Genomic DNA, 14,994 nt, shown 5'->3' with positions numbered 1-14,994 from the left:
GGGTCATCCAGGGGCTCTGGTCTGGCCGCCGGACGGGAGGGAGTCAAAGACCTTCCCCTAGAACCCATCCCAGACAGATGCAAAGTCTTCCTGGCCTTATGCCCTTTAAAAGAGGACTCCTCTCCCCCGATGCACAAGCTGTGCACAAAGAGAGGGCATTCAACATGGCAGACGATGTGCCACAGGCCTTGCAGGCTTCCACATGTGGCTTTTCTGCCATGAACTCAGCTGACACAGGCCCAGAGCTTCCCGACCCGGGAAGCAGCAGAGCCAAGCTGACCACACAGGAAAAACAGCAATGCTCAAAAAATGGCGCTCACGCCAAAAGGAAGCAGCAGAGTGAAAGAAAACAGCGGCGCTTGTGCTGAAATTAACCCGGCACCGCTGAGTCCCCGCTCTTAGCGATTAACACTCCATTCCAGAGCAGGAAACATCAGCACACTTAGCAACTCTCCACTTGGAGTCCTCCCCCCCCCCCCCCCCCATTGCCCCGTACCTGGAGGGCCTGCTGGTGCCGGCAATGCCGCGCAGGCCAATTTCCCAGGCAGCGCCGCTGAGCACTGAGAGAAGCAGGAATCCACCTCCCTCTCTGTATTTTTTTTTTATTAGCTTAATGCAGCAAACAAAAGAAAAAGGGTTCCCCAAAAGGGACACTTCCCTGAGGTAGCAGCAAGCAGAAGGGAGACTTCAGGATCGAAGAGGGAACCAGTCTCCTGGCTAACAGGGGTCCTGGACCACACGGGCTAACACCGCCAGGGGTAACCTACCCCCCCCCCCCCCCCAATTCGCCTGGCTCCATCCAAGGGATGGCCCGAGAAACGGAACCTGGCACCTCGGGGAGCAAAGTCCAAACTCCAGACAACTCCGACAGAGCTGCAGGAATGCACCACCACCATCTGCTGGAGGCAGAGAAATACTGAGAAGCTGCAGGTGGCACACTTGGTATATAGCAGTGCTTCAAAGTTTTGTTCTATGCATAAGAAGCACAAAGTCTGAAGAGAAAGAAAGGGAATCCTTAGAATCCTCTCCAAGGAGGGATTCCCCCACTTCAGAAGCTTCCTGCACCTGTGCGGGACTTCGACAGATGGAGATAAGGGAAAGCAGAGTTGCTTACCTATAACAGGTGTTCTCCCAGGACAGCAGGATGTAGTCCTCACATGTGGGTGATGTCACTGGACGGAGCCCTATCATGGAAAACTTTTCTGTCAAAGTTTCTAGAACTATTGACTGGCACACTGAGCATGCCCAGCATGCCATGATCCCTGCAGCCACAGGGGTCTTCCTTCAGTCTCGTTTGTAGCAAAAGGTGCCAGCGAAAAATAAAATAAAACGTTTCGGACCAAACTCTGCGGGGTGGCTGGTGGGTTTCGTGAGGACTACATCCTGCTGTCCTGGGAGAACACCTGTTACAGGTAAGCAACTCTGCTTTCTCCCAGGACAAGCAGGATGGTAGTCCTCACATGTGGGTGATTAGCAAACTACAGGCTGACATATTTGTGTGGACCAACAGCGTACAGCTTGTGCAACAGGCACAACAACTGGTGTACTGTTGGGAAAAATGAGGCAGCCTGAAAATCACAGCAGATTGGATGTGGAAGGAGTTGGGATTATACTGGAAATAGGTTCTTCAAGACAGATTGGACAAATGCAGAGACTTGACGTCCTTCCTTGTCCAGGCAGTAATGTGCTGCAAATGTGTGAAGAGAGCTCCATGTTGCAGCTTTGCAGATGTCAGCAATCTGTACTGAATGATAATGTGCTACTGAGGTTGCCATGGCTCTTACTGAGTGCGCCTTCACTTGTCCCTGGAGAGGAAGTCCTGCTTTTTCATAGCAGAATTTGATACAGTCTGCTAGCCAGTTGGAGAGAGTTTGTTTGCTCACTGCAACTCCTAGTATGCTTTTTTTCAAAAGAAACAAAAAGAGTTGGATGGATTTCCTGTGGACTAAAGTGCGGTTTAGGAAAATGCAAGTGCACGTTTACAATCCAAGGTGTGTAAAACTCTCTCGCCCTGGTGAGAGTGAGGCTTTGGGAAAAAGGTGGGCAAGACTATAGACTGATTCAAGTGGAAGTCAGTAACCACCTTGGGAAGGAATTTAGGGTGAGTACGTAGAACCACTTGGTCATGTAGGAACCTTGTATAGGGTGAGTATGTGACAAGCGCTTGTAACTCACTAACCATTCGAGCAGATGTAATGGCTACTAGGAAGAGAACTTTCCATGTAAGAAATTTAACACTGCAGGAGTGCAAAGGCTCAAACGGGGAGCACATGAGCTTCCTAAGTACTACATTTAGGTCCCATTCAGTAACTGGTGGCCGTAGAGGGGGCTTAAGTTATAGTAGGTCCCTCATAAATCTACTCACAAGGGGTTGAGCTGTTACTGGGGCATCCCCAACTCCTTTGTAGTACGCTGAGATAGCAATCGGGTGTACCCTCACCGATGAAGTCTAGAGACCAGAGTCTGAAAGGTGCCAGAGAGAGTCTAATAGAGATGGCATGGGGCAGGAAAAGGGGTCGATACCTTTTTGCGTGCACCACGTGGTGAATCTTTTCCACTTAGAACGATAGGATTTTCGTGTGGAAGGCTTTCATGAGGCTACAAGCACTTGAGAGACATCAGTTGAAAGGTTGAGCGGTTGGAGGATCAAGCTTTCAATATCCAGGCTGTGAGGGATAGGGTCTGATGGTTCGGATGGCGTAACATGCCTTGTTTCTGAGTTATGAGAGTGGGCGCTGTGACTAGGCGAATGGGTTCTCTGATTGAGAGGTTGAGAAGCATGGGAAACCATACTTGTCGAGGCCAATACAGAGGCATGAGCATCATTGACCCTTTGTCCTGTTGTAGCTTCACGAGAGTTTTGCCTATCAGCGTTATCAGGGGATCCGCGTATAGGAGGCCTGTGTTCCAGGGGCGAGCAAAGGCGTCCATGGCTAACTTGGGGGTTTTTTTGCCTGTGCAGGGGGCAAAATCTGTCCACTTTGTGATTCAGTTCGGATGTAAAGAGGTCTATTGTTGGTTGACCCCCAGCGTTGGAAGATTCTGGTCGTTACCACAGGATCTAGAGACCACTCGTGGGGATGGAACTGTTGGCTGAGGCGATCTGCTACCACGTTCTGCATGCCTGCCAGATAAGTGGCCTGTAGATACATGGAGTATGCAAGGGCCCAGGTCTAGATTTGCACGGCTTCTTGGCAGAGGAGATAAAAGCCTGTGCCGCCCTGCTTATTCAAGTACAATCTTGTGTGAAAGGCAGTCCTTGAATGCATATAGAGCATTACCTATAGTTCGAAGCTCTAGGAAATTGATCTGAAAGGGTAGACCTGTTAGCAAGTTGACTTTGTTCGTCCACCAGAGAAGCGATAAACATAACTGGTGGGTTACTTGAATCTGGGATGAAAGTGGTTGAATGGCTTGAAGCCATTGAGATTTCAAAGTCCACTGAGGAGTGACGTGGAATGTGGAAGCCATGTGTCCCAGCAACTTTAAGAATTGATGGGCTGGACTTCTGGCGATGACATCAGCTGAGCGACAGCGCTGAGAGCGAGCTCCGTAGCTCCCCTCCATGAATCGCCTCCCAACACGGTCAAATCGCAGTAGTCTTAATTTAAAACAGCCCCGGACAGTTCCCCAATTGTTCAGGCCCCTGGGGGGAATACAAGGACCGTCGGGTAATGCGACAATGGAGCAGCCAAAACCACACTGCCAGCCGCCCTTGTGTACCTAAGATGGCCGCCGCAGAGAGCCCCAAGTTGCAAGCCACCATCTCTGAAGATGTGATTTGGCAAATCACCTGCAGTGTGACCGCAGCGTTGAAGGTGAGCTTGTTAAAAATTCAAACCTCCATGGATGGCATTAGAGATACTTTAGAGGGGCAGTCTAAGCGTCTGGAGGGAGCAGAACAGGTGCTCTCGGGCCATGGAGACTGGCTGGCAGAGTCAGAGTGATGAGTAGCTGAGTTACAGGCCAAACAAGCAGAGCTGCTAGCTAAGATAGAAGATCAAGAGGACAGGAGCCGCAGAAACAACATTAAAATAATTGGGCTACCTGAATCTGTCAAAGAGGACGAGCTGCCACAATTTGTGGAGTCCTGGCTTCCTGAGCACATAGGGCTGACGCTGCCGGGAGATCACTTGCGTTGTGAGAGAATACATCGCATAGGTCTGCCTAGGGAGCCCCATGGTAGGCCCAGGTTGGTTATGGCCCGCATCCTAAATTGGACGCATAAAGTGCAGCTGCTAAGAGCCTTTCGCAGAGTGACTTCAGTGGAATATCAGGGGCAATGGCTTCTAATCTTTAACGATTTCTCAGCAAATACAGCAGCCCTAAGGAGGGAGATGTCTCCAGCATGTTCCGAACTAGCGCGGAATTCGTTTTACTCTTCTTTATCCTGCAAAACTGCGCGTACATCATGAGAATAAAGTGCTGTTTCTCCATTCGAAAGCTGAGGCCGCAGCCTTCATCGCAATGCTGCAAAACCCTGGCGTGGCATAGGTTTTTCTTCTTATTAGGCTCTACATGGCCTGTGACTTTGTGACTTTTCTCTCTGGGGGATCAAGGGCATGAAAAGTCCTACTTTTGTTAAATGCTGAAGTTTGGTAGTTCAGTTTATTCAAAATGTTATATGTTAGCTTGAACTATGGTAGGCACCCAGTTTATTCACAGACATATTGCAGTTTCAGTTACATTTGGGAGTTCCTAGTACTGTTAAGTAGCTGCCTATAGATTAGTTGGCAGAACTGCTAGCTGGGTACTTTGAAATCTGCTTTTGTTTTTGACCAGGATTTTAAGGAGGGGGGCTGGAGAGAGGGGGGTTCTCGGGATGCCTGATAGAGGGTGGACGGAAGACGGGGACCCTATGCCTCTTGGAGTCTGTTAGGATGTTTGTGTGGATGTATGTGTTGACTGGGTGTTTGTGTGATGGGGAACATATGCTACCAGGGGAAACTGTAAGGGGGCACAAGGACAAGGACAGAGACCAGGGTAAGAGACCAGGGAACAGTTTACTGGATTGTGTATGTATCGGGTCCTGGGGTCATGGCTGGGAGGCCCCAGAATCCTCTGTTTTTGCAGATATGAGGCCCTGGGGAGGAGCCCTTTGCCTATCTACATCTCCATATGGGAATGGAGAAGGTTAAAATAACATCCCTCAATGTAGATGGGATTCATTCGCCAATTAAGAGGAAAAAATTATTAGCTATGTTTCAGCGCGCAAAGTCACAAGTGGTATTCCGTCAGGAAACGCACTTAAAAGATGCGGAGCATGGGAAACTGAAACGGGAGTGGGTGGAGCAGTGCTTGTTCTCCTCCTTCACCATGCGTAAGAGAGGAGTAGCTATTCTTATTCATAAGCAGCTACCTTTTCAACTTACCCGCAGGTATCATGACAAGGAGGGGCAATACGTGGTGGCTGTGGGGACTCTTAATCAGCAACGAGTGGCGTTCTGCAATATATATGCGCCTAACACATATTCTCATAAATTTTTTTCTCATTTAGTAAGTTTACTAACTGCACTGTCTGGGTACACTGGGTACACAAACAGCTGGATTGTAGACCAGCAAAACCAATTGCTCCTTGAAGCCGATTGCTTCAGCTCCTTGACGCATGCGTGTACTGCACCCCTTTGAGCAGGATTATACTTTTTTTTCCAATCCACACCAATCCTATTCTCAATTGGACTATTTGCTAATTTCTGATAAAATGTTCCCTGCAGTAGTGGAGGCAGATATAGGCGCTATTACAATATCGGACCATATGCCAATTCACATTCCAGTGCTATGCTGTAGGGGGTCACGAGGGGCTTTTCCTGGCGTATGAGGCCAACTTGTTTTTGGATAATGTATTTTCACCACCACCTGCAAACATGCTGGAAGGAGTATATAGCGTTTAATGATACTCCTGACCTCTCCCCTACAACGTTATGGGAGGCTGGAAAGGCGATGATGCGGGGGCACATCATTCATACACTGCCAAAATCAATCGACAACGTAACAAGGAGATTCTACGCCTCACTACTGAGCTAAAGAATGCTCAGCGGCAGCATATGCTTGATCTGTCCCCAATTAATAAGGGCCATGTTGATCAGCTGTGAGAGACTCTAAATAGCCATTTACATCAAAGGGCTTCCAAATCATTACTCTTACCAATATCAGCTCTATAAACATGGCAATCAACCCAGTAAAATGCTAGCACATTTAATTCGGCCCAGAAATCAGAAAACAGTTATTGCAGGGGTCAAGGACCATAATGTTCAGCATGTGGTTGCACCCACAGATATTGCAGCACGGTTCTTAGAGTATTATAAGGACCTCTATGGGAGGAAGGGACGAGATCCTGCTGCCACGACCTTATTTTTTCAAAAGATACAATCGCCACATTTATCCCTGGATAAGCGATTAATGCTAAATAAACCTGTTAGCAAACAAGAAATATATTCGGTGGCCCAGGGATTGAAGCAAGGGAAGGCAGCAGGGCAAGATGGACTAGGGGCTGAGTTTTATAAAATCCTTAAATTTCATCTCCTGTCCCCACTCTCTAAATTTTATAATGACTTAATTAATACTAAGGAACTGCCCGCTGAGGCTAATCAATCTGTTATTGTTGTTATTCCAAAAAAAAGGCAAGGACCCTGCGGATGTTGGCTCCTACCGACCTATTTTCTTTCTAAATGTGGACATCAAAATCTTGGCGGCCGTATTGGCAGCCTGCCTTAATCAGATTTTGCCTACAATGATTGGCGAGGATCAGATGGGCTTTGTTAAGGGTCGCCAGGGAGTGAGGAATGTGAGGCGACTCATAGCGGCATTAAGCTATCATTCTTAATTCTATCATCTTCTTCTTCTATTCTATCATCTTCTTCTTCTATTCCCAGTTCTTCTATTCCCTTCTATTCTTCTTCTATTCATCTTCTTCTTCTATTCCCAGTTTGAATCATCCCTGTTTTATTGTAACTTCAGTTTTCTTTGCACATGTTAAAGTTTTTTACTGTATCCTATTATTGTTCACCCCCTGTTTAATGTAAACCGGCATGATGCGATCCTATCGTGAATGCCGGTATAGAAAAGCACTAAATAATAATAATAATAATTCTGTGGAAGAAGCCATGATCCTGAGTTTGGATGCGGAAAAGGCCTTTGACTTAGTGTCCTGGGATTACCTGTTTTGGATGTTGGGTCAATATGGCTTTACAGGAGCGTTTGTAATGTGGCTTGAAACCCTATATAAAAATCCCAGTGCCCGAATCTTGTTGCTGGAGCCCTTACGGATTCTTTTGCACTCTAATGCAGAGTGCGACAAGGATGCCCCCCTTTCCCTGCTTTTATTTGAACTAGCTATCAAACCCTTGGCCATGAGATTGCAATCGGAAAGGGGTTTCTTGGGGCTCAGCCTCAGTGGTCACCCTCTTAAGATAGCGCTCTTTGCGGAAGACATACTGTTATTTGTGTGGAGTCCCCATAGTAGCGTGCCTGTTATTAATATTTTTGATCAATTTAAGAAGATAGCGGGGTTGAAGATAAATTATTCCAAGTCTGAAGCCTTGGTGCTGGATCTGCGGCTGCAGACTACCTGGCAGGGCTCCTTTCCATTTGTGTGGGTACCTGGGAAGCTCAGCTATTTGGGAGTTTGGGTCCCTAGGGATCTCCACCTTTTATATGATCTTAATATTACTGACACGATTGCCAAAATTCTATCGCAGCTGACAGCACTGTGCCCTCTCCCATTGAGTTTTTTTTGGCAGGTGTGCGCTGTTAAAAATGATCATTGTGCCCAGAATACTATATGTTTTGCATATGCTTCTTTGCTGGTTAACAGTTCGGGACGTACAGCACCTGTGCGCGTGTTTGTCTCGGTTTATATGGAAGGGTAAGAGGGCATGCATAAAATATACTATTTTCGAACATCCTAAAGAGGCGGAAGGTTACGGGTTGCCAGATTTTAGGCTATATAATGCGGCATGCCAGCTGTGATTTGTGGGGGAATGGATCATCGATCAGTATTGTTATTGTGATGCAGGTTTATTGAATAGCATGGCTGCTCCTTGGTCACCTCTCTCTCTTCTTCAATTAAACCCGTTAGGGTTACGGGCACTGGTATTTCAAAGATGTTTAATTTACCCTTGTATAAAAGGCCTGGAGACGGTTACGACGCTTGAGTGGCCTGCGAGGTCTCTCTTCCTTGTTGACTCTGTTGTTAGGGAATCTGGACTTTCGTCCAGGCCAGGACTGCAGGGGTATTTTTCAAACCTGGGCTACAAGAGGGGTGGTATTTCTTTTTCAAGTTTGATCCCGAAACCCATGAACTCTTTGACTTCCAAACCCTAAAGAGAACCTTTCAAATACCATCCAAACATTTCTTTGGCTATCTATAAGTCCGACATTATATACAAGTCCTACACTGGTCGGTTGAGAAACTAGCAGCGGAAACCTTATTTGCCACAAAACCTTTTGATATGGCATGTCTTACTAACACTATCGCTGGCTGGAAGCGGCTTGGCATGGAATACAAAAGTAGGGATCATCTGACTTTATTGGCATCTCGTTGGTCGGCTATTTTGGACAGAGAAGTGACATCTGAGCACATGCAGCGATGGTTTAAATTCCTTCATAAGCAAAACCCAGATTTGGGGCTTCAGGAATTACAATATCGACTTCTTCATTTATCTTAGTACGATGATGTATGGCGCTTCCAGATGGGGCTAACGGATTCCCTGCTCTGCATCAAATGCGGCAAGAAGGAAGGCACTTTGATGCATCATCTCCTTCACTGTACGACAGTATGTCTCTTCTGGTCTCAGATCTTAAAGGTTATCTCTCAGTATACAGGAATCATTGCTCAACATGCTGGTTACATGGTGGTTACACACCCTCTCCGTACTCTTCTCCTTTGCCTGCTTCCCAAGGCCAAATTTGGATGTTTAGCAATGCTAATGGCGTGTCGGACCATTTTGTCAATATGGGTGGAACCGAATACTTCTCCCACTGTTGCAGTCTGGTATTGCTGGATGGCATCAGAGCTCCAATTGGAACACATGGATTGTCTTTCGGGACATCGCACAAGAGGCAAACCTTATGAGAACTGCTGGCAGGTATTTTTTAGGGGCCTACCTAGCGAGATGCAGGTGAATTTACACACTGCTGGTTATTCTAATGTTTGGGCTTAACTTCTCTGGTCTCGGGGGGGGGGAGGGGAGGTTTGGGGGATGAAATGAAATGGATGCAGGATGTCTGGTATGCGTGCAGAGAGAATGCAGCTGTGGGGAACAGGAGTCCGACCTGGCTTGGGAGATGTATGACTATTTATGGGGTGGTGGGTGGATGGAAATTTGACGTGATAAAAGGAAAGGGATTTGTAGACGGCTGTGCTTTTCTCATTGTCCAAAATGATTAATGTTTTTGTTACTTCATACTGAAGCTTCAACATACAGTTGAAACTCTTCTGTTTCTGTATAACGCTGTGAGTATTGCTCTTTGCGTGGCTTTGTACATCCCTTGACAATAAAAACTATTTTGACAAAAAAAAATAAATTAATAATTAATGGGCTGAGGCTGTTTTCTTTGTGCGCAGAGATACAGCTAGTCTAGAGAGTGTGTCTGCGCGGTCGTTGGGCAGGAAAGCCTTTGCCACTGTGGTGTCCAAATCTGCTCTGATGAAAGTCAGGAGGTGAGATGGAGTCAACTGGGATTTTTGGTAGTTGATGAGAAATCCCAGAGAGTGTAGCAGATTGATAGTGAGCTTGAGAATGTCGAGAGCTCCTTGCTTGGATTTGCTCTTGATGAGCCAGTCGTCTAGGTAAGGAAAGACATAGATGGGCCACAGCCACTGCTAGGCACTTTGAAAATACATGGGGTGCCGAGGCAAGTCCGAAAGGCAGGACCTGGTACTGAAAGTGTTGATGTCCCACTAGGAAACGCAGGTACTTGTGGTGATGTGGGGATATTGGAATGTGAGTGTAAGCGTCTTGAAGATCCAGAGAACAGAGCCAATCTCCTTTTTGCAGAAGGGGAAGCATGGTGCCCAAGGACACCATCCTGAACTTTTCTTTTTGTAGAAATTTGTTGAGATTGTGGAGGTCTAAGATGGGGCGGAGGCCGCCTGATTTCTTTGGAATGAGAAAATAACAGGAGTAGAACCCTCTGCCCTGCTGTGCCCGGGGCACAGGTTCCACAGCCCTGACTCTAGAAGACTTGTGTGATCTTTGTGTATCAACAGTGGATTGGGTGAGTCCAGGGGTACCATGAGAAAATTTAGATGGTATCCGTGTGTTATGATGGATATCACCCATTGGTCTGTGGTAATGTTGAGCCAGTTGGTTATGAAATGGTGAATTCGACCTCCTACTGGTAAAAGTGGATTTGGATTTGTGGAATGGCTGCTGTTCTCTGGATAGGTTTCAAAATCCAGAGGCTTGGCCTGTTTGAGGTGGTGGCTGAGGCCTGGATGTCTTGGGCTGTCGAGGATGTGCTCTCTGAGATGGCCTAGTTGGCCTCATGCGAGATGCAGGTGGGCAGTATCTGCATGGGTGATAAAATTGTTTCCTAGGGTCCCTTCTAGTGGATCTTCTTGCAGAAGAAGGGGCCTCGGTAGTTACCATCGATAATTGCCGCAGGGTCTTACTGTGGTCTTTTAATTGAGCCACTGCGTCTTGTATCTTGTTGCCGAATAGGTTTTCACCAGTGCATGGCAAATCGGCAAGTTTGTCTTGTCTTGGACTTCAGGTCTCAGATCAGAGGCTTTCAGCCAGGCCCACCTCCTGGCACTGATTCCTGTCGCTGACATGCGAGAAGCTGTTTCAAAGGAGTTGTAAGCAGCACGAACCTCATGTTTCCTGGCCTCAAGGCCTTTTTGTAGTATGGCGTTGAGACTATCTTGCTGCTGTTGGAGAAGAGAGTTGGCTATTCACTGAACCTGATTCCAAAGATTCTTTTGATACTGTGTCATGTAAAGTTGGTGTGCAGCTAAGCGTGACACTAGCATAGAACCTTGAAACACCTTGCGACCCAAGACATCAAGGAATTTTTGGTCCTTGAAAAGTGTGGTCGCAGTCTTCTGGCCTTCTTTTGTGCAGACTGAACTACCACTGAATGATGGGGCAGTTCTGGTTTTTGGAATCCAGAAATATGTTGGACCAGATAAGTTGCATCTGTCCTCTTGTTCACTGGCTGAACAGCACAAGGATGCTCCCAGAGATAATGTTGCAGATCTACTAGCACTTCGTGTACCAGGATAGCCATCACTTCTTTCGGTGCATCCACAAATTAGAGAACCTCTAATGTTTTGTGGCATGTGACCTCCGCTGTAATGACTTCAAAGGGAATTGTGTCTGACATTTCCCTAACAAAATTGGCAAAGGAGAGATCTTCTGGGGGAGATTTTCTCCTTTCTTCTGGAGGAGATGGTTCTGATAAGATATCCTCCATGGATGTGTCGGTGTCAACATCTTCCCATGTGTCAGAAAAGGTCTCTTGTCGAGATCCTGAAGGAGGGAAGAAGATACCCACGGTAGGATGGGTTGGCACCGATGGATCCTTCGATGGCCTCGATGGAAGATGCAGTGGCAACGATGCAGGTTTCAGTGGCATCAGAGGCATTGATGGAAAACGAGGGCCTCTCGGTCCGAGAGCCCTGATGGACCAGGCATCGGTTCAGGCATCAGTGACAGAGGACTGGAATCCATGCCTTTGTCATCTGAGGAATGGGAATTGGGGCTTTCAGAGGCTTTGCAGGTTGCTTTGGCATCAGTGGCCTGGGTTGTGTTGGAAGGGCACCGATGAGTGTATCCAGCCTGGTTAGCAATGGTGCAAATATCGATGGCTCCGGTGTCTGTGCCGGTATGGGGGCTGGCATCGATGGCTGTAGGTCTCAGAGAGCATCGAGCACTGCCTGGTGAATGAAACCGTCCAGTTCCTCCCTGAAAGCTGGTGTAGATATCGCAGCTACAGGGGGTGGCAGGCTAGGCGCTACTGGCACCTCCACAGGGACTTGTGGGGGCTCAGTACCCGGCACAGATATCGGTGGGGATCGCCTTGGTTTTTTGAGTAGAGAGGGTGTTAAGGGCTCCTCTACCCATGTCTTCTTCGCAAGTGGCTCGATAGCCATCGAGGCCGATGCGGTGTCGGTGCTGGCACCGGGAGTCGACTCGCGTCGGTGCCGGTGTTGGTGCTTCCTTCTGTGCTCGGTCCGGTCTTCCTCCAGTCAGAATAGATGATGTAGATGCCTTAGACGGAGTCAGTGACGGACAGTCACTGCTGCCCTTGTGCTTCCGGCAAGGTCTGATAACTAATTTCTTCGATGCTCCTGCTGGTGACGATTGGTTGTTTGTCGATGAAGTCAACTTAATTTTAAACAGAGTCTCCATCTTGTTCAGGCGAGCCCGCCTACCCTTCGGAGCCATCAGGGCACAACTTGGGTAATAAGAAACGTCATGTGATGAGCAGAGGCACAGCACACAGACATCATGTGGGTAGGTAATCGACATGGTTCGGGGGCTCTCCGGACATTTTCTGAACCTGTTGCCATAATGGCAGAGATTGAGGCCCAAAAACGGTCGAAGGCCTGCGGACACCAAAAGAGGTGGGAGCGGGAACCGACCGGGGATAGTGAAGTATACTCACCGAGCGATGGAAAACACTATCACAATGGGAGACCCCTATGAGGGAATCTTTTTTGAAGTAAAATTTAAATTTATTCCGTGAGGAAAATTGTGTGAGCAGAGCTCCTAACCGCGAGGCAAACTGCAGCGAGGAAAGAGACTGAAGGGAGACCCCTGTGGCTGCAGGGATCATGGCATGCTGGGCATGCTCAGTGTGCCAGTCAAAAGTTCTAGAAACTTTGACAGAAAAGTTTTCCGTGATAGGGCTCCGTCCAGTGAAGTCACCCACATGTGAGGACTACCATCCTGCTTGTCCTGGGAGAAGAAGGGAATCCCCCACAACTTCTCTCACTGCTGCCAAGATGGCTGCTGTTTCTACATTAATGGGGAATGGATCCACGGCTGCCCCAATGCTGCCTTCAACATTCTCGACTTTGACTCCAAGCCAGCCCCGCCAGAGCTGCACTCTCCCCCGGAGACGCAGACAGCATGATTGTGAATGTGGCTCTCCACAAGCCCAGCAGCTCTTAGCTCGACCCTTCACCATCTCCATTACCATGTGCACTGCAGTCACTGCCACGGTCTACGCCTGCCAGGATCCCACCAGCTACTACCTGAAGCTGCCTTGCTTGCTGTGAAATCCCTGGAAACGAGAGAGACTGCCAGAGTCCAGATACCTTGAGGTCACAGCCCTCCGTTTTTTGGGTTTTTTTTTAAAGCAAACTTTACAGCCCCAGACAAAGAAGATACTTCCCTGAAAGGTGGCAGAGCTGGCTGCTAGATCCACAGGGCTCAGAGGGAAAAGGAAGGAACTGGACCCACCAGCTGTCCTAAACCCCCAAAGAATTCAGATAAAAGCCATAGTCAAAGGTCACCAACCCCCTGTTCACCTGCCTTAACCAGGGGGTATGTCCCCACTAGGTAACTAACAACCCCGTGGGAGGACTCTTCAAAACTTCTATTTTCCTTGGTTTTTTTCTCCAATATACTCCAGACTGCAGGTTTTACACCTCTACCATCTGCTGGGAACAGAGAAATAGTGAGGAACTGCAGATGGCACACTAGGTTAATAACAGTGTAGGTAAAGCTTTTCTTCTGCCTCCATCTGCTGACAGAGAGGCAAATCCCAGGAGTCTGAGCTGATCTGGGATATGAACAGCCTAAGGGGTCTCCATCTAACAATATACAACAGAAAGACTGGAAATAGCCCTGAAAACAGTGATAAATAGAGCTCAGAAAATCCCTGACAACAGGAAAGCCTCTCCCTTCAACCATCTCTTTTCTTTCCACAGAACCACAGATTTACCCTTTCAGTCATGGATCACTGCCTCAGATTGGCAGATGCATGCTTTATTGGTGCTGTTTTCCAGAAACTTTATCACTCCACTATTCTCAGGAAACAGCAACAGTAGCAGCAGGAAGGGTGCACCTTTCCTTTCCAGGAAGTCCGGCAGAAGAGGGTCAACACACAACAACTCATATACATCTGTCTTAGTGGGGACATGGAACCCCCACCCCCCCTCACCTCAGTGGGATAGTAGGGCATACATATACATACACACACCTCTCCCTTGGAGGGGGTCTGCAATTGTTTTAAAGTGTGGTGGGTGCATGTGTCCAAAGCCTCCAGCTCCTTGGTGGGGTCCTGCTTCTCCTTGTTCTTCCTTCCACGCTTTCTGCTCAGTTCTGTAGGTTTTGGGCCCCGCTTCTTGTAAGCTTTTACTATAGGTACTAGCTTTGTAGGTGAGGAGACACTGGTGGGGGCATTGCTGCGCTGGAGGCTGAACAGGCTTCCACTCTTTCCCACATTCTGATGAAAGATATCCTGAGAGTGGGGAAGAAAAAGACAGGCTGTAATGCAAGCACGCTCATTCCATCTCAATCAAGGATTCCTAATCTACATATATGCATTCACTTGCTAACATGTACAGATTGTGTGTACATGCATACAGTTCTGAATGTGTGCGTATCCCTAAGAACATTTCCCCCTTAAGGTGATGTGAGAGTCAGGATGTATCCCTAACAATATCTCACCTCTACAAGGCGAATCTCCTTTGCAAGGTCTTTGATGAGCTGTGCAGTTCTAATGGTCTCTGGTATTTCCTCTTCATGGTCTAAGAGTGCCTGCAAAGATACAAATGCTACAGAAGTTAGAGGTCAGTAGCTGCAAAGGTCAACTGCAATAAATGTTTTGAAGCCTCTTATCCTGTCTGTATGCCTTGACTAAATTCTAAGTTCCACTGAACAGGAACCATCCGTTGTGCAACTATACAATGCTGCGTATGTCTAGTAGCATTACAGAAATAAGCAGCAGCAATAGCAGCCATAAAGGTAAGAGGACAGCAGTTCTTTCTGCTCCATAAGTTGAATCAGGATAGATGAAATAGCAACAATGCCAAGACCC

The 14,994-nt window shown here is 47.7% G+C and overlaps 1 protein-coding gene across 8 annotated transcripts in view; it reads right to left on the bottom strand.

The window, feature by feature from the left end:
* The window catches only part of PHF8 (PHD finger protein 8), a 288,114-nt gene that overhangs the window by 112,668 nt on the left and 160,452 nt on the right, over positions 1–14,994 (bottom strand). For all 8 annotated transcript variants that reach the window (XM_029607918.1, XM_029607922.1, XM_029607902.1 and 5 more), the window contains 2 exons: positions 14,625–14,714; positions 14,155–14,415 (listed from right to left, as the gene is read on the bottom strand). In XM_029607918.1, the coding sequence (XP_029463778.1) occupies positions 14,155–14,415; positions 14,625–14,714 (351 nt within the window). The remainder of the gene's footprint in view (positions 1–14,154; positions 14,416–14,624; positions 14,715–14,994) is intronic.

Source organism: Rhinatrema bivittatum, chromosome 1, assembly GCF_901001135.1.
Source record: "Rhinatrema bivittatum chromosome 1, aRhiBiv1.1, whole genome shotgun sequence".
Lineage (NCBI taxonomy): Eukaryota > Metazoa > Chordata > Amphibia > Gymnophiona > Rhinatrematidae > Rhinatrema > Rhinatrema bivittatum.
The sequence above is the reverse complement of the archived record's forward strand: the minus strand, read 5'-3'. Positions and strand labels throughout refer to the sequence as shown.